The sequence below is a fragment of the Cavia porcellus genome, unplaced genomic scaffold, assembly GCF_034190915.1.
Source record: "Cavia porcellus strain 051 isolate PalLab524CR breed Dunkin Hartley unplaced genomic scaffold, mCavPor4.1 scaffold_33, whole genome shotgun sequence".
NCBI lineage: Eukaryota > Metazoa > Chordata > Mammalia > Rodentia > Caviidae > Cavia > Cavia porcellus.
The window spans coordinates 35,157,768-35,177,571 of record NW_026947516.1 but is presented as its reverse complement, the minus strand read 5'-3'; the positions used below and the strand labels follow the sequence as shown (position 1 = coordinate 35,177,571).

Here is a 19,804-nt window from a genome sequence, read left to right as displayed (position 1 = left end):
CATAGCCTCTGCAGGATTTGTTATTCATTGATTTCTTGATCCTGGCCATTCTTTTTGGAGTGACATGGAATCTCAGCATTGTTTTAATTTTAAATTCTCTAATTACCAATGATGCTGAACATTTTTCATATTTTTATTTTACATTTGTATTTCTTCATCTGAGAAGTGTGCATTCATCTCACATGCCCATTTTTAGATTGGATATTTGAATTTTAGGGATCTAATCTTTTTAAATTCTTTATATGTTCTACAGAAAAGTCTGTGGAGGTTCCTCACAAAGTTAGGATTAGAGGTCCCATTTGACCCAGCTATCCTACTTTTAGACATTTTCCCAGAAGAACTGAAAATGTCACACCATGTGATATATGTGTACCTGTATTTATAGCAACACAATTTGTAATTGCCAAATATTGGAAATAATCCAAATGCCCATCAACTGAGAAATGGATAAAAAAGATGTGGTATACAATGGAGTACTACTCAGCTATAAAGAAGGATCACATCAAGGCTTTTGTAGGTAAATGGATGAGACATGAAACTATACTTATAAGTGAAATAAATCAGACTCAAATGTGCAAATATAGTATTATCTCCCTAGTATAAGAAACTGAGAGAATAAATAAGATCCAATATCTAAAATAAATATTTTGAAAGGATTAGAAACTGCTCAAAGGGGAAAATTACTGAAATTTTACTGAAAGGGGAAAGGAGAAAAGAAGGAAAAAGGAAAAATATGTAATTGTTTATAAATAAAATAGCTAAGATGATTATACTATTAATTCTACTAGTTCTTGCAAAAGAACAGTTAATACTCATATGATTAGATCAATTTTGCATGTCTGTATCTAGTAAACTAAGCAACTCTTTTGAAGATAACAATACCCAGTAGTACAGCCATTGTTAAATACCTATCATCTTGCTTTGAAACTCTATATTGTTTCAAAGCAAGATGATAGGTATCATCTTGATAGGTTTTTTGTTGTTCTTGTAATTGTCTGTATGCCTCTAGATTTTTTTTCTTTTCTGAGTTTTTTTCTGTTTAAAATAAAATGAAATTAAGAAGCTAAAAATAATAATGCCATAAACATTCTAGAAGAAAAAAATGAGCCAATTATGGAACAGGTTATTGATGTGAGTAACTGGAGTTCAACATGATGAGGGAATGCTGGGAGCTAGTGAAAACATTCCTCACAGATTTGACCAAGAGTGAAAAGAACTCCCTTCCAACTGTCTGGAGTCATCCCTGTTGCTTTAATTCCCACAACATTTCAGATTTATATTACAAGTGCTTCTTCTAGGATGCTGCAAAACTGTACTTGAAGGTTAAGTGCCAAAAGCATACAGATGGGACACTTACAGCATCTGCCACAGATGCCACCCTTGTCCTTGAGGTGTCTAGTCTCTAGATTGGGAACAAAAATATAAAAAAGTAAATTAGTGCATAGTAAAAGCGTTAAAAGATTTTGTTGTAGAGATATCAAGGAAAGACAAAATACACATAGGATGATCAAGGAAAGTCGTTTAATGTAATGATGACATTTAAGTGGGTGATTAATTATCAAAGACCCACTTAAAAGGGAAAAGGCATAGAATATATTTAAACCATGATTGTAAAGGCCACCCTTTATGCAAATGACCTGGAATAACATCCATCATCATTGCGAATTCATCATATGAAGGGTTGGAATAAGGAAAAAAAAAAAGATATAATGGCAAAAATGTCTTCCTATCAGTAAAGCCAATAGAATTATGTCAGCCAATCACTGTTACATTTTTGGTGAGCTTTGCTTCTGTGACCTTTGTAAGTTTTATGTAGGAACTCCTACATAATTATTAAGTTTATAATCCAGCTAGCCTTGTCAAAACTGTTTTAAATACGATCAAAATCTTGTTTTAGATTTTCTGATTTGAAACGTATCCCCATGTACAATTCCTCTCATTCTTGCACAATTCCTTTGAGACCTGTGTTTCCATCAAAACACTTTGTTGCTTTATACCAGAAAGAACTTTTTGTGATGTAGTAATGGATCGCTCAGTGCACAATAGCTTAAATGAACTCAGAAATATCTTGTCCAATGTCACTGAATATTTGACTCTTACGTGAGATCTGATCCAAGAGTTAAGTGGTAGGAGCACATTTAAGTTTTTTTTTCTTTTTTTTAAATGTGGGTCAGCAACATAAAATTTGTTTCATTTCATTCCCTTTCATTGTCCCAAGATGAATATCAGGACATTGCAAAAGTATGTATTTTTTTCTTTCATTTGAAGTAGGGAACAATGAGTTTCCTTATTTAACTGAACAAACAAAAATGCTGGATTTATTTCTTTAGCTCTAATTGGATTTACTGAGGACATAAAACCATTCTTGTCTCAACCACTAAGGTAAGGGAAATGAATCAACATCAATTAGGAATGACCCATAAGGCTTGAAGAGGTCTGTCATATGGAACCAGTGCAAATAGGGGGAAAGTAAGAAAGCAGAAGAACAAAGTGTTCATGAATGTTCAGTAGACTCACCTGCTCAGGACACTTCTCCATTATGCATCATTCTTGCTCTTTTGACCATTTTAATTTTCTTCCCTCAAGACCTGTATTCATATTCAAGCTTTCTATATTTTAGGGGGAAAATCCCATTCCTTGTCCACAGCATCCTTTCTGGTTCCTTTGTTATAAAGTACTTTAGGTACATAATCTACACTTTCTATTTCATTCATAAGGATTTATTTGCTACCGCATTGCAATAAGATTTCTACTATTCCAACCTGGGCATTGTAACACACACCAAATACTCTGGAGGCTGCTGAGGTGGGAGGATCCATTGAGCCTAAGAGTTCAAAACTAGGTTATGCAATGTCTCCGAAAAAAGATTTCTACTATTGCATCAAAATTATTTCATGTCCACAAAACTCCCAGTGATCAAAGCCAAGACACTTGTGGCATGAGTTTTAGTGAGTATGATCTCCTAGCCCTAAGTGTTGGCTTTACCAGTCACTATTTTTTTTAATTTTATTTAAGGAGAAAAAAGAAAAAAAAAAAAACAGAAAAAGGCTACAAGTTATACAGAACTTCAGAAAAAATAAACAGTAGGAAATCTCACTAGTTAATTACATATTGTCATCTTAGAAATAGTTGTTAAAGTTAAAAAATTAAAGCATATAGAGGGGACTTTCAAACAGTGAGACTGAAAACAGTTTTGTTCAATAATCCAACAAAACTCAGTAATATGATTATCTATCTTATACGCTTAAATATATATGCAGTTATATCTTTTAGAGAACTTTGTTTTCCTTTCTTTTGTACAATGACAATTACACATTTTGGGTTTTATTACTCCCACAGCTCTTATTACTTTTTTTTGAAGAGAGTAAAAACAAATGTGACGTACCAGGACAGAGTCAGTCAAGTCAAAAGGATGGACATAATACATAATGTAAAAACAAAATACAAGGTGATCAACAATGGTTACCATACTGCCTCTTGTTATCTTAAAAAGAATTGCCTATATCATCAGTTATAATAAAATTGAACAAAACAGTAAAGAAAAAGACCAATAAAACCAAAACATTGGAGACATTAGAGGACTTCAAAAGAAGATAATAGGCAACTAGAATGGGCATCACAATGGATCTTATTGTCTTCATAGTTGTTGCCTAGACTTTCAAAATTGGTACTATCTAGCATAACAGAATAGAGGAAAATCAGTCAAAACAAGATGGTGAGAGCAATACAGAGTTTCAACTCAAGTTAATAGGAAATCAAAGTGGGTTACTATAATATATTCTGCTATTTTTTATTTATTTTCCCTTAATTAAAAGGATAAAATGAAAAAGTAGATAATAAAAAGGAGATTGAGATAAAAAAGAGGGCATAACAATAAAACAGTGCAGGTCAAAACATAGTCATTTAAGCAAAATAGTGTTTCACCACAAGATAATCTTGACATATTAGTAGTTACGATAGTGTCTCTTCCCTTAAAATCTTTGGGTATAACTTTGTATACTGTAGCATCAAACATATCAAGACAATGTAAAACCATTCAAGAGAATGACAGTATTACAGGGTATTTAGAATCAACTAACAGAAAATGAACAATGGTTTCTGTATAATCTCCTTGTCTATAAAAGTTTTTGTTTATATTATCACATATAATAAAATCCAATAAGATACAACACATTAAAACCGATGGAGACAGAAGAACAAAAGCTTGATGGGACTTCAAAAAAAGAAGATATTAAATCAGCACTACCTATTATGATGTCTTGTTTTCTCCAAAATGGCTGTTCCTACCATCCAACCTTCTCTGCCTCATTTCTGTTGAGCTCTTTTTCTGTCATTAGTTGTAGGTTAGTCCTCTTCATTTCGCTGTCTGCTCCATTCATTGTGGCCGCTCTGCCACTGTTTCTGGAATCTTGGTATTTTTCATTTTTAGAATATCCTGCAGTAATCTCTGTAGAGTTGAATTGGTGATTGAAATTTCCCTAGTTCCTCTTTATCCTGGAAGCACCTTGTTTTTCCATCAATTTCTAGGGACAGTTGTGCAGGATATATCAATCTTGGCTGGAGGTTGTTATCTTTCAAAGCTTGAATTATTTCCCCCACGCTCTTCGTGATTTGATGGTTTGTGCGGAGAAGTCTGCTGTAATTCTGATGGGTGTTCCCTTGTAGGTGATCTGTTTCTTGTCTCTGATGGCTTTCAATATTCTGTTCTTATATTGGATTTCTGGAATTTTGATTATTATATGCCTGGGTGTAGCTCTGTTTGGGTTGTAGGTGGCTGGGGTCCTGTATGCCTCATATATCTGAGTATCTTTACCTTTTGCTAAATTAGGGAAATTCTCCTGGATTATTTCTGTGAATAGCTTTTGTAGTTCATTTGTTTGAGTCCCTACTTCTTCTTTTATGTTCTTAATTCTTAAGTTATAGATCCTCTTGTCATCTTCTAGTCTTTCTATTATTGCTGTTTGTTTTCTTGTTATTTTTAAGAAGTTTTTCATTTCATGCTCCCACCTTACAAATCTGTCCTCCAGTTCTGATAATCTATCCTTAGTTTCTTTCAAGCTGTTATGCCAGCTTTTAATAGAGTTTTTAGTTTCCTGGTAATCTCTGTGAAGCTGCTTCACGTATTCTATATTTTCTCTATTTTCTCCATCAAACAATTCTCCCCTTTTTTCTGTTCTTCCATTCCACCATCTGTTTTTTCTTGGGCAGTGCTTAGCATTTCTCTAACTATTCTACTTATTTCTTGCTTTATTTCATTAAATACTTCATTTTTGAACTCGCCTATGAGGCTCCGGAGATACCATTTTATATCTATAGGTGCCGTGTCTGATATTGCATATTTTCTGTCTTCATTCTCTTTTGCTTTTACCTTTCCTGGATCAGTATTCTCAGGATTGGGGACTGAGGAGCCTTTCTTGTTGCTCCCTTTTCCCATACTTTTTGTTCCTTCTGTACAAGCGTATATAGGAGGCCCAGTTTTTTTTTTTTTTTTTTTTTTTTTTTTTTTTTTTTTTTCTCTTTGTCTGTTACAGTTTGTTTGAATCCACCGGCTAGGTGTTCCCGCCCATTGCAGTGTACTAGGGAGACACAGACCTGGGCAGCCTCTGCTGGGCCTGCCCCTCCAGGTCAACCTACTGAATGCTTCACTGCTAGGGTGCACCGCCAGGTGCAGGGACCTGATTTGGGCTAGCCTACAGGATCTTAGTCCGCGGCATCACCAGGCCAAGCGCTCCCCACTACTCCCGCTTGAGAGGGGAATATGCAACTAAAGTCACTGCAGGGCTTTGTTCAGGCTAGTCTGCCTGTTCCCAGAATGTCCTCTGTTGGAGCTTCCTAGTCTATGAAAGGGTCCCCATTTCACTCACTGCAGGGCAAGCCAGTCCCTCTCTCAATGCCGTTTGGGCCGATTCCCGCTCTCAGAGCTTTGGCGCGCCTCTCTCCCTGCCATGCAGATTGGGACGCAGTATGGGCAGCAGGAAATTCAAACCATGGCTTCCAATGGCACAGGATCCAGCTTCTGCACTGAGATCTTATCTGTTCCTGTTATAGCATCAGAATTGCATTTCCAGTTGGTTTCTCTCAGCTTACTTTGTTCCTGGGTCGGCAAGGTACATCTCCCCTCGCATGGGACTCTTCACACAGCACCGCTCCTGGATTCTAAACTGGTAATCTCAGAGAGCCTCTGTGGCTGCTGTTATTTGTCCGCCATGTTCTCCCGGAAGTACCAGTCACTATTTGTATGTCCTTGGGGCAATTATTGATTTGTATTTCCTTATATGCTAAATGAGGATAATAGCAACAAAAACAAATGCAATAATAGCATAAAATTGCACTGATATGATTGTTATGAAAATTATATGAATTAATACATGAAAATAACTTAAAATAGTACTCTGAATCAACTATATGTTCAAATTAATGCTTCTATTATTTTTATTATCTTGTGACATCTCTTGCATTTAAAAGTGTTAACCACTCATCCTCAACATCACAAAGTACATAGCCGCTCAGTTTAGTTGTCTAAAATGAAAACCTATGTGGATAATCTTCAAAAATTCCCATTAAATAGGTCCAGACTGAACTCATTATCTTCTCCCTGATCTTACTGTATTGTTTAAGAAGTTGGTTTATAATACTATGCCTAATGAAGATCCAGACCACAAGCCAGGGAATCCTCAGGCTTCTTCGCTTCCTGCTACATAGCATAATGCCTGGTATCTAGTTGGTGATAAATGAAATGTTGAGTATCCGGCTAGATCGATAAACAGTTGAGTCTGTAACTCATAAAATCGACTTAGTTAAGAATTATTTGCTGGCAATATAGCCTAAAGTCAAGAGTGAAAGGGCATGTCCTCAGTGGGATAGATATCCTGAAGAACCATTTTGTATTGCTGGATTATATAATTATGATCACTTCTGGCTGAAAAATCTTCCACTATTATAATTTTTTTAACTTTTATTTTAACCTGATGCTTTTTTCTTTTTTTAAATTAAGTTCAGTTATACATTATATATGTATATATATAATGATCACATTCTTCATAGAGGTTTTATGCCTGTACATGATTTATCTTAATTCTCTTTTTCCCATTCCCTACCCTCCTTTCAACACTCTTCCCCACCTTATTTACAAAAGCTTTGTTTATGTTTTCCTTGTCTTGTGTTTTTCTTTTCCCTTCCTTCCTTTCTCCATCCCCCCCCCAGTTTTCTTTCCCATCTGTATACTTTCTTCCTATTTCACAGTATCAGTTATACATTTTGATTCTTATTTACATTTTTTTCATTTCTCACACCAGAGAAGCAATGTGATATTTACAGATTTGTGACCAATTTATTTAACTTAAGAGTATAGTTTCAAGGTGTATCCATTTACTTATAAATATCTCATTTTCCTTGTTTGTGGTTGACTAATACTCCACTGTATAATGCGAAGCACATTGTGTTTATCCATTTACTGGTGATTGTCATTTGAGGTCTTTCCAGCATTTAGCTATTATAAAACATGCTGCTATAAACATAGCTGTGCATATATCACTGGAGTATGATGGTTTTAATTCTTTTGAGAAGATATCAACAAGGAGAATAGCTGGGTCAAATGGAAGCTCTAGTTTTAATTACTTAGTAAATAGTAAAATCTTGATAACTAAAGCTAATTAAGGTAAAGACAAATTGGGATCAGTGGGTTGTTTTTAAGGAAAGTTAATTTCATTATTTTCTAAAACATATAACATACAACAGACTAATTTAAAATGGTGCCAGATATACTAAAGTATACTGCCAGATGATTAGAGATTGGGAAGGAAGCTAGCCAGAAGGGTGAAAAGAAGTGGCATGAGAAAGGATAGAAAGCAGGGCACGTATGATCAATATATATCATATGAATGTATGAAAATGTCGCAGGGAACCCTATTAATTTGTATAATTAATATATGTTCATAAAAAAATAAACTATCTTGCTAGGAGAAGTTGCAAAACTGTGATTTTGGGCTATTGTTTCTATGACTAATGAAGAAATATTTCAGGACACTTAAATATATTCCATTTATATTTTAGATGGCTTTCTTATAGTTGTACTTACACTATTGATTTTATAATCTGAAACTCAAATGAACAACTAATCAACTACAAACCATTAACTAACAATGGGTGTTCCTCTACCCAGTGTAGTAACAATGATAATAAAATAAAATATTAGAGATATAGAGACAGGTAGACATTGGGATTTACACACAGTCAACATGTAGATAGAAATTTAAAAAGACTTTACTTACATCATGAAATATGCCATAATGTTGTGATGCTGTGCTGTGAATACTTAAATTCCTCATCCATTACCTACCTGTGTCTTTCTCTGTGTTTCTATTGGGGGGGTGGGGGGTGGGGAACATGTGTCATCAATGAGCTCCTAAGCCCTCTGGCTTCCATTTAGTTTAGGTACAAGGGAGCTTGGTAGAAAATTCAAGAGAATGAGCAAAATGAGATAAAGATATTTATTTTTTTAATTTCATCAGTGAGATTGCTACAGGATGACTTACCCTGACAAAAGCTTGCAGTCTTTCTCAGTGTGATTTCTCATGATTTTCTGTTTCTGGGTATTTCTCCTTTTCCTCATTTCTTTGACCTAGATATAGTAACAGTTCTATTGCTACAAAACATGTTTTGAAGACTCAGGTCCTCACATTTTCCAGTCACTGGCCTGCTGAGCTATGTCCCTGGCTGTTACAAGTTTTTTAATGTAATCTTTGGTGGTTTTAGTATGCCCGTTTATGTTGTGATGTGTTCCACTTAGAAAATTCAGGTAACAAAGGAGAGTGTATGTGAAGCTACGGGATGTTCTGGAAGACAGTGGGGAGATGTTGAAAAGTTTTGTCTTGTTCCATTGACTATTGCAGTCACACAATTGCTGAAACTGGGTAATTTATAAAAAGGTTTAATTCAGCCTCTAGTTCTGGAGGCTGATGATAGGTTCTGGAGGCTGGCACCAGTGTTTCCTCAGCTTCTATTTAGAGCTTCAGGCTGCTTCAAATTATAGTGGAAAGAGGAAGGTGAGGAAGCTGCACGTGGAAGGTCGTGTTAGGTCAGCTTCCTTACTACGGAAACATATCCGATAGAATCACCTTGTAGGAATAAAGATTTACTTTGGATCGCAGTTCCAGAGGCTTCAGTCCAAGGTAACTTTGCTCTGTTGCCTTTGGGCCTGCCATGAAGCAGGCAGGAAGAGCATGGTGGAGGAAACTGCTCACCTCCTGGTGGTCAGGAAGCAAAAAGAAGACAGAATCCCAATGTCCCAGACAAGGGCATGTGCCTATAGACCTAATGTTTTTATTCTTGGCCCCACCTCTTAATGGCTTATTGACTCCTAATCAATAGGAGTCATGGGAAAACAACTAAGTTTTTACCACACTGGCCTCTGGGAAACATTTAAAATCCAAAATACAAACAGTAGAGACAAAAAGATGTTTAGAAATAAACAACCCTGTTTATTTTAACATACTAAAATAAAGTACTTCAGAGAAGAAATCTATAGGGTATCTCCATTCTAAGGCACATCATGGTACCAAACATAGCTTCAATGTAAGTCAGTTTTACAGAACATGCTCAGGCTGGGTTTTTAGATAATGTTAAAAGATGTAAACAGTACTCAATTCTTGGGTTTCCTCAGAGCACCCTAGAAATGGTTTTGAGAGTGAATGTTTTATTTGCATGGTAAGGTACATATCAGGAAAGCAAACAAGTGAGACAGGTAACAGAAGTCAGCCAGTAAAAGATGGTGTATTATCAAGCATGATAGCACTACAAGCCACTGGTAGTCCTATAGTGCCAGAGTAATTTCCCATGTGGTAAAGTGAGCCAGTCCATACACTAGCTTCTATTATCAGCCATTGATTACAAGCTGCCCCTGAGTATGACAAGGAGATCTCAATTGCCTGGTGTGTGGCTAGCCTGCCAATTAAATAACAAAACAAACACTTCTTATAATAAAATGGCAATGCTTATCTGAAAAATTGGCACAAGAGCACCGAAGTGGTAAGAATAAAGGGATGTAGGCATCAGGCTATAATGCCTTTCAAAATGATGATTGACATTTGGCTCTAGGGATTAAAACGTTTATATATGTACACACTGATGTTCTAGGTCACCTTCAGGAAGATAATTTAACAGAGACTTATGTTTGCTGTCTGAAAAAAGAAAGAATTCTGTGTTCATCATCCACGCCGTAACACAATGAGCGATATTTTGATGAGCAATGTAATGTGAGACAGGAGGGAGATGTTAAATTTCAAAAGTCTTCTCAAAACTAGATTTTGCTATTTATTCATTTTTCTTCTTTCATCTCAGTTGAAAGAATTCAGAATCAGTGGGATGAAGTACAAGAACACTTTCAGAACCGGAGGCAACAGTTAAATGAAATGTTAAAGGATTCAACACAATGGCTGGAAGCTAAAGAAGAAGCTGAGCAGGTCATAGGACAGGCCAGAGCCAAGCTTGAGTCGTGGAAGGAGGGCCCTTACACAGCGGATGCAATCCAGCAGAAAATCACGGAAACCAAGGTTAGCATTAAAAGTATTTTAAAATCAAACTGATTACATGGAATAAAATTTTACCATGGATTAAAAACTAATGATTTAGGAAAAATCACATCTAAGGTGTAATGGTCAGTAAAATTTTGAATCAGAGTGGAGATTAGAGGAATATTGTTGGCTACTTTCCATCTTAGAATTAATTTTGTTTGATCTGGGTTTAGGGGACTGGCTTTTACATTTCACTATCTTTTAACATCACTTCACAGTTGATACATATGCTGTACTTAAGTAGTAGCATCAAGTCAAATTGGGGTTTAATTCTTTCCTAGGAAAAGTAGCCTGACTTTATTGAAGGGTCCTAAATCAAGAAGACAGCAAATGGGTATAGGGATAAGGTGTATAAGGGCAGTTCAAAAAACTGTAGTGTTGGAGGCTGGGGGTTAAGCTCAGCTGCATGAGCGCCTGCCTTGCTAGCGCACAGTCGTGAGTTCGATCCCCAGTACCCCCCACCCCAAAATTGTAGTGTGTGCTTACATTTTAAAAATATGTTACAGTGAAAGACATCAATCCCCTTTGCTTCAGACACAGGTAGCACATTATTCTGGCCATTTTTGAAGCATTTCTGACAGTCCTATTCCTTGAGTGTGTTTACCAAGTGTGATCAAAATATGATGAATGTTGTTGTTGAGTGCTATCCAACAGAAAGGCAGGCTCATAAAACATTACAGTGTGTCTTTATCTACCTTATTCAGTGGATTTGGCACCACACAACTTGTGGCTTTTTCACAAAGTCCAAATAACTGTAGGGAATAAGTGCCTTAAATAAATTCAAGACATCAAGTCAGCCATGGCAATGCAACTAAAAACATTCATGAAAGACGACTTTCAGAACTGCGTTAGAGAGTGGCAAGAATGATGTGATAAATGTGTTCCAAGGGAGGGGGATTAATGCACTGTATATTTGCTATAATACATGTTCTAAATTTAAACATATATAATTGTTTTTCAATTATATATCGCACGCACATTCTTCTCCCATTCGCTGATTTCCAGCCCAACTTATTCTTTCCATGTTTCTCTGCCTTGTTTCTTTACTCTTCTTTAGCGCCTAACTTCATCAACTATCTCTGCTTAGGAGGATAGAATTCCTTAGAGCAAAATAAAAGGGAAAGGGAAAGGAAATAAGATTTATTATGCTTTAATCAAGCACCATAAATGAGGCCTTACTTGCATTTATCCTTTTCAAATGTGGCATTTTCAGGTCAATTGAAAAAACTTTAAATGCTAAATAATGGGTACCCTTAGGGGATTTTAACCAGAGAAAAATGTAGTTAAAAAGTTAGTCAAATCAAGTACTTGAAAAAAAATTTTGTCTGGTAAAAATGCCCTTTGCTAAATAAGCATTTGAATCTCACATTGGTTATGTCATTAGTTACATTTTCTTCATCAAAAAAATATAAGTGTTTAGAAATAAGTTACATATCTGAATTCATCCATTTAAACTATGATGAGTGCAATAAGAAATAACCCCTGAAATATTGTCAGATAAATACAATAAAGATAATAGTACTAATTATTTGATTATGTTACTGATAAGCCCTTTTTAAGAGCTTCATCCAAATGGTTTCTTAAGCGATAAGCTCTTCCAATTTTGCAAAATTGTCATTTTAAAATATAGCTTCCCAAGGCCACTGCAGGAAAGGAAGACAAGATGTGGTTAGTCAATCATAGGGTTTTGTAGCCCGGTCTGGAAATCCCACCATATCTCATTTATCAGAACTTTTTACCAATTTTATTTTGGGAGGACTAAACACAACTAATGAGCTTTTAGCCAATCTCAGTCATAACCATTTTGCCAAAGGACCTGAGTCGCTATGAGAATGGTATTATCATTTATAGCAGAATGTTAGAAAGTCATGTAAGATTTTCATTCTTATTAACTCTGTTTGAGGCAAAATTTAGGTAGATTAAAATTCTTTCTTAAATGAGGTGCTGATGAATAATAAAAATTTTCTAGTGGATGAGCATAGATGAATTAATAATTTCTAATGATCATTTTCGTAGTCCCTGGTCTGAGATATGGAATCCTTGTAATTATTCTTGAAGGAATTTGTCTCAATTCTAAGATACTAACCATGAATTTAGTATATGATGGATTTAGCAGATTGTATATCAGTGTGGGTAAAGGTGGAATTAATAGGATAAGTGTTGGGACTAAACCCTTGAGATAGATGAGGGGAAGAAATGAAAAAAAGAATATAATGACAGGATCAATTAGGAAAATAGTTGTTCTAAAGGGTAGAAAGGGCCAGAGATTTAGCTCAGCAGCATAAGCACGTGCCTGGCAAGCAGGACAGCGTGAGTCCTATCCCTGGTACCCAAAGTAAAAAAAAAAAAAAAAAGAAAAAAAGAAGTTAGAAAATGAGAAAGGATCTTAACCTGAAATTACTCTAAAATGATGACAAGAATGTTTAGAGTCTAGAAGAGTAAAGACCTTCAAAGAACTGCAAAAGAAAATACACAAAATAACCAACAAAATTAATCTCATCAGAACATATGAAATGTTTTAAATTCCAACAATAAAAGCAGGATTGTATTATGATTAGTGTCATGATCAAATTTTTGAAATTTTTAAAGTTGCTTTTGAGTGGTCAGTCAGTAACTGCAGCATAAAAATGGTTCCATCATTTTTTCTATATGTAGCTATTAGAAATGGATTTTTTGTTTGTATTCTCTATTTAGGAATATAATAATATATAATGCTACATTCAGTACAAGGTCATAAGATCAAGATGACCAAAGACAGATTAAGTTCACTGGTTACCATACCTGAACTTTAAAGCATAACCAATCACTAATAATCACTACTAATGCTGAATATATTTATTTTCATAACTGTAACTCCTTATCTACACTCTTTTATTTCTTCATATATTTGTCTTATAATGTATGTAAATGTTTTAACTCTGATTTTTAAGCTTAGTGTTAGTGCATAAATCTTATCAAGGTTGCTGTTAAAATTTTAATGATTAGCATTTTAAGTTTTTTATAGTATTTTATTGTTTCATCTTTTTTCCTTTTTGGTTTGATATTTTGAAAACCTATCCCTCATAGAAAAAATAGTAGCTAAGAAATAGTGGCAGTGATTACCCATTCACGTAACATAAATTAAATTTGAGATTGCCTCTGTGAAAACCTTTTTTAAAACATGGTCATGGGGGCTGGGGATTTAGCTCAGTGGCATAAGTGCCTGCCTTGGAAGCAGGCAGTGGTGAGTTCGATCCCCGGTACCGATAAAAAGGAAAATGACAAAACAAAAACAAAAACAAAAACATGATCATGAAGAAGGATACTGTAACATGAGGGTCCCGATTTCTCCAATGGAGATAGCCTTTTGTGTCAACTACTAATGAGCAGGTCATAATAAAAGGGATCCATAATATAGTCATAATTATTGCTTTGTTATATAGACCTTAAGTTTTTCTCAAATAAAAACATGGAGTTAGAAACCACTTGATTTTATTAACCACATGTCTTTATTTTGATCTTCTGCATACACCTGGTACAATGATGTGCCTATGAGATAGCAAGACAGATGTTAGGGAAAATATAACAAGATTTCCATCCTAATCAAAATCCCTGCCAGTAGGCCATAATGAAATCCTCGGAGAGATTATGCCATTTAGAACCTCCATAAGGAACAAAAATAGTATACCATTGGCACCTAAAACTGCCACCAGTGATTACCATGGGATTTATTTCACTTGGCACAATCTTGGTTGAGTTCACAACCTGATCCCTAGGCTATTAAGATTGGTCCAAACTTGGCAGTGGATTCTTTGGTGAAAAAATTATTTCTTGATCATTTTAAACTTTCTTTTCCCAGTGTCAAGAAAGATTTGTCTTGGCCTCTAGTTTTCATTTATTTTTCTCCTTTCGGCTTTTGAAAGAGAAATCCCTTTTTGTCTGCTTTGTGATTGCTTTTGTGTCAAATTCAGCATAAAAGCTTTTCAAACGTGACGACATTAGCTGTTTTGTGCTTGGCTGAGCTAAGAGTACATGAATTCAATAGAGAAGTGAAATCTTGTTTGAGCCTAGTTGATTTGGCTATATAATACTTTAAACCATCTGAAGCAAGAAATCCAATAATTTTCAAATTATTAAATAAACATTTCCAAGCTTTCAAAATCTCTGTTTTGAAAGCATTCTTTAGGGAACTTGAAACAGATACACAGTAATCACATAATTAATTTTAAAACTTTCACTCGTTACATGTGGTAACTATGGTGGTTATTTGAGGATCTCAAATCATTTTATTAGTAAAAATAATGATTAAGAGAAACTGGTTTTTCAAATATGGATGTAAAGCCTTACATTTTAAATTATTTGTGGAGGAATGTATGATATAAGATAAGGTACCCTTTGGCTTAAAGATGTATATAATATTGGAAATTGAATTCTTCTTTTATATATATTTAGAATTATACAAAATAATATTAGCAACTTGACCTGCACCAGCAGTTTGAGGTTTTAATTTTTGTACAGTAATGAAAAACATTACCAAAAGTCTTTTTGCTGGGACCCACTTTTTCTCCATGAATTTTGTACAATTCTACTCTCCCCTAAAAGTTTCCATATGATTAAGAAGAAAGAATCAATAACCTAATAGTAGCTTTCCTCTTAAAATATGTATGAAGGTATTAAACTTCTCAAAGCATACAAACAGAGTGTTCTACATCACTGATAGAGCACAGGTAGTAATGAGCTGCCTACCCCAGGTACTGCTATATTATATAAATATTTAATGTAGCCACCATGTGTTTTATTGCTTTATGCTCTGATTGTACCGTATTTTGCCTAGTTTCTCTTCACATTTTCACTTACTCCATCCTTACAACTATAATGTGGCAGTTTTAAAAATCCACTTCTCCACAAAAGCAATGAAAAGCGTGGCAAAAATTGTTAAAATTGCCTTTCTGAATTCTGGAAATTATCCAAAGGCTGGGAGCAATCTCTGAACTGCTGAACTTCAGTAAGAATAGGAAGGCTTAGGATCTTTAGATTGGTCTTTTCCCATCATTTTCTCCCATCTCTACAATAGTCTTGAAAATCTCTACAGCCTTGTAACCATGGTAGCTATAAAAACTAGTCCTTGTAGCCTCTACAGAGATTAGACAGGATTGGAGTTCCTCAAAAAGATCCATTGTATTTTCAGGGCATTGTTACTCCTTAACCTGTCTTGCAGCTTCGTAAAAGAAAACTCTATAGGCAAAGCCATGTCATTTGACCTAAATTATAGCTAATTCTCTAGGTAGCATCTTCCATTAAGGTTATTTGTCCAAACCAAATAGTACCAGTTATTTAACATTCAGCTTCCTTGGGTTGTAATGCTAGTTGATATAAGCGTGGATCTAGAGAAAAACCTTAGGTGAAGATCTGGGAAATGAGATGCCTATAGACTATAGTGTTACTACATACTTGTCATTGGAGCTGTTATAAAAAAAAAAAAAAAGAACCACCTTATGATGCAGCAATCCTACTGCTAGGTATTCATCCAAAAGAATCAAAATCAGTATATTTAAAGGATATCTGCACTTATGCTTATCCTAGTACTATTCACAATAAAAGTGTCCTTCAGTAGATGAATGGATATTGTGTGATATATATATATATATATATATATTAAAATATTATACAGCCTTTAAAATGAAGAAAGGACTATCTTTCATGCCAACATGAATGAACCTGGAGAACATTATGTAAAGTGAAGTAATCCAGATATACAAAACAAGTACTATATGATCAACATGAATGTAGATGTGAAAGCTAAAGTTAAATTTACAAAAGTAGAGAGTAGAATAGGGATTATCAGAGGTTCAGGGCACTGGGGGCAACAGTGGTGGTACAAAGTTTCAGTCAGAATAGGTTTTGAAGAGTGATTATACAACATGGTATCTGTTATTAATAAAATATTAATAATCTGTTATATGTATCAGTCTTGTTTATAAACATTTTAAATATTCTCACTACAAAAAGGTGATATTTTTGTGAGGCAGTGGCTATGTTTTTCCATATATATATAATCAAAACATCACATTATGACACTTGCACTTATGAAAAATAAAATATTATATTCTTTTTTACTTTTGTAAAATAATACTATAATAAAATATTTCATAAAGGCATACACAACTAAATGTAATATCTAAAACTTTAAAACTCTTAGATGAAAACATTGAAGAATAATGTTTAGCCAATGTTTTCTCAGATATGAGGCCAAAAACAAAAGTGATGAAAAGATTCATAAATTAGACTTTATCACAATTAAAATTTTGTACTGTAAACAGTATCAAAAAGTAGAACTACAATTCATAGAATATGAGAAAAGGTTTGCAATCGTTTTCTGATCAGGAACTTGTATTAAGACTAATAAGAACCATAAAATGTTAAGTAACACATTTACAAATGAAAAAGCAGTTTGAATAGAAATTTGAATAGTGCAAATGACTGTAAATGCATGAAAAGGTGTTTAACATCATCACACATTAAGAAAATACTAGTGAAAACTACTAAAAGAGACCACTTCATACACATTAAGATGACTAAAGTAAAAATTGACAATAACAAGTGTTGACAAGAGTGTAGACTATTTGGAATCCTCATACATTATTAGTGGAACTTGAGAATAGTGATGATACTTTGTAAAAGTATTAATTCCTAGTCATAGCAAATATGGAGTTACCAAATAGCATTACCATTCTACATTGTACTATAATTATATACTCGAGAAAATTGAGAACACATACACATAAAACCTTTACACAAATGTCTACAACAACGTTATTGACAATAGTCAAAAGTAGAATCAACTTAGATGTCTACCAGCTAATAAATAAAACATGGTACATAGAATAATCTAATATTATTCATTAATAGACAAGAATGAAATACTGATGCTGTATGCTATAACATGGGTAAACTTTGTAAAGAAGTGACACACTAGTCATAAAAGATGACATACAGTATGAGTCCACTTATGTGAAATGTTCAGTAAAGCCTAACGGAGAATGGTTGGTGGACAGTAATTTAATGTTATGAACATTGTTTTTCTGGAGTGAAGAAAGTGTTTCAAAGTTAGCTTAAATAATTGTATGAAAATACCAGAAAACACTAAAGTATATACACTAAATGGGTGAATTTGGTAGTGTGTGTTATATATCAACAATGCCGCCTTAAAAAAATCAGAACATCATTAAGACTATAGGTTCTTTCTTGCTAAATTGTACATGTATAATCTTCTGGCATGAAATAGTTGCTACATATTTGTGAACAATAATGCAATATACCCTCAGCAACTCAGGAGACTTGAAAAGTCACTGAGAAAAATGCCATTTCTGGAGATTTATCCTCTAGCATTCTCTCTGGAGTCATTTCTACCCAACCATTTCCATACCTCTCAACCAGTCTTCTCTTCAGTGCCTGGAGTAGCTGGATGATTTGTTAATTACAACATTGTTTAAGCCTTTTAATAAAGTCAGCAAATTAAAGAGAGAGCCCAGATAAAGAGAATACTTTCCAAAATGTCATAATGAAATTAAGGTAATGAAGCACTTGGAGGACTCTCCTCCCTTCTTTTTGTATAAAACTTATTCCAAAGAAGCTGGAAGAGAAATGGGGCCTGAAAGTAAAGAGGGGAAAAAATAAATTGTATGCCATTAGTTTAATTATAAAAATTCATTACATGAAGCCATGTAAGACAGAAAATAATGGAACTCTAATGGGTTGGCCGATAACACATTTACTAGCCTGCTCTCAGCTTGTAGTCATTGTTGAAAGGAAAAAAAAAATAACAACTCTGGTATGTAGTCCTCAGAGCTATTGAAAAGATTAATCATTTCCAGTAAGCTGGAAAATGAGAGCCATTTTCTTAAATAGTATCCCCTGTATAGAGTGTTACTTTCTGAAACAGTTGTTTGGTAATGTCAAAGGTTTAATAAATGAGTCTTAGAGTTAATGGTCAGAGGCTTTACTTTTGAAATAGCTTCCTTACAGATATTTTAACATTTCTATTATAAGTCCATAGAGTTTTATAGGTCATTTTAATTTACACAGAAAAGAAAGAAATTGTGTTTCTTTTCTCAATAAGAATTTGTAGAACATTAATTCATACTTAGGGCTAAATTGTTTGGTGATTTTTTTCAGTAAACTAAATGTGTGTTTTTCTGCTGCCTTTGTTTGGAAATGTCTTACTTTGTTATACAGCATAAGTTTCCAATCATGCTGCAATCATCCAAAAGATTATTTTATATTCTTCAAAGATCCTTAGAATAGATCACATTATTTTCCTTAAATTCCTATAAACAGAAACATATCTTCTCCAGTTGGAGTGAACTGAGAGTCCAGAAACCTGTGTTTTTGTGGTCATTCTTTCACACACTAGGCCATCTTGAATATTTTACTTTTGTATTGTCATGTGGACTGCTAAGGGAGAGTGTTATGGTTTGTGTCTAGATGTCCCCACAAGGCCTCATGAGGTCATAAGACTTTTTTAGAGGTGGCTGAATGTACAGTATGTGATTAAAAAAAAAAAGAGTACGTGATTATTAATTCAGACCACTAATTGATTTGGCCTAATTCTGGATAGAATTAAGGGTGTGAGTGCTACATCTGCTTTAAGGTTAGTAGTTTGCATAAAATATAAGGGACCAAAACAATCTTATCTAGCCCCCTTTTTGTTGCTTTTGCTATGTTTCACCATCGTGAAATGTTGCACCTCTGCCATGAGCCACCCTGCCTTGGAGCCAGCTGATTATGAGCTGAAACTTCTACAAACTGTAAGCTCAATAAATTATCCCCCCTTTAACAGTGGGTATTACTTTGTCTCAGCAATGAGAGATAAGTAACCAAGACAGATGGCATTTGAGAAACTGCATTTGAAAAAGAAAGAACAAAAGATAAAAGTGGAGGCATAGGTAAATGTCACATATTTGAGGTCCCAATCCAAGTAGAGGTTTGGATTTTGTCTTGAATTTATTAGAAACCCATTGATAGCTTATATTGCAGAGGAGCTACCAGGGTCTATTTGCATCACAAAAAGACCATTTAAGCAGTTTTATGCAGATGGAAAGGCCAGTTTTGAAACAAGAGGGAGGGACTCAATAAAAAGATTATTGCAGAATCTGAGCAAGAGATCATGGGGACCTAAATTAAAATAGTGGCAATGTTGAAGATTTGAATATAAGGGAAAATCAAAATTGACCTTTTTTAAAAAAGTTGTAGTT

General features: G+C 34.5%; 1 protein-coding gene across 17 annotated transcripts in view; it reads left to right on the top strand.

Moving 5' to 3' along the window:
* The window catches only part of Dmd (dystrophin), a 2,110,831-nt gene that overhangs the window by 1,576,769 nt on the left and 514,258 nt on the right, over positions 1 to 19,804 (top strand). For all 17 annotated transcript variants that reach the window (XM_063242792.1, XM_063242803.1, XM_063242804.1 and 14 more), the window contains one exon: positions 10,339 to 10,550. In XM_063242792.1, coding sequence (XP_063098862.1) covers positions 10,339 to 10,550 — 212 coding nt within the window. The remainder of the gene's footprint in view (positions 1 to 10,338; positions 10,551 to 19,804) is intronic.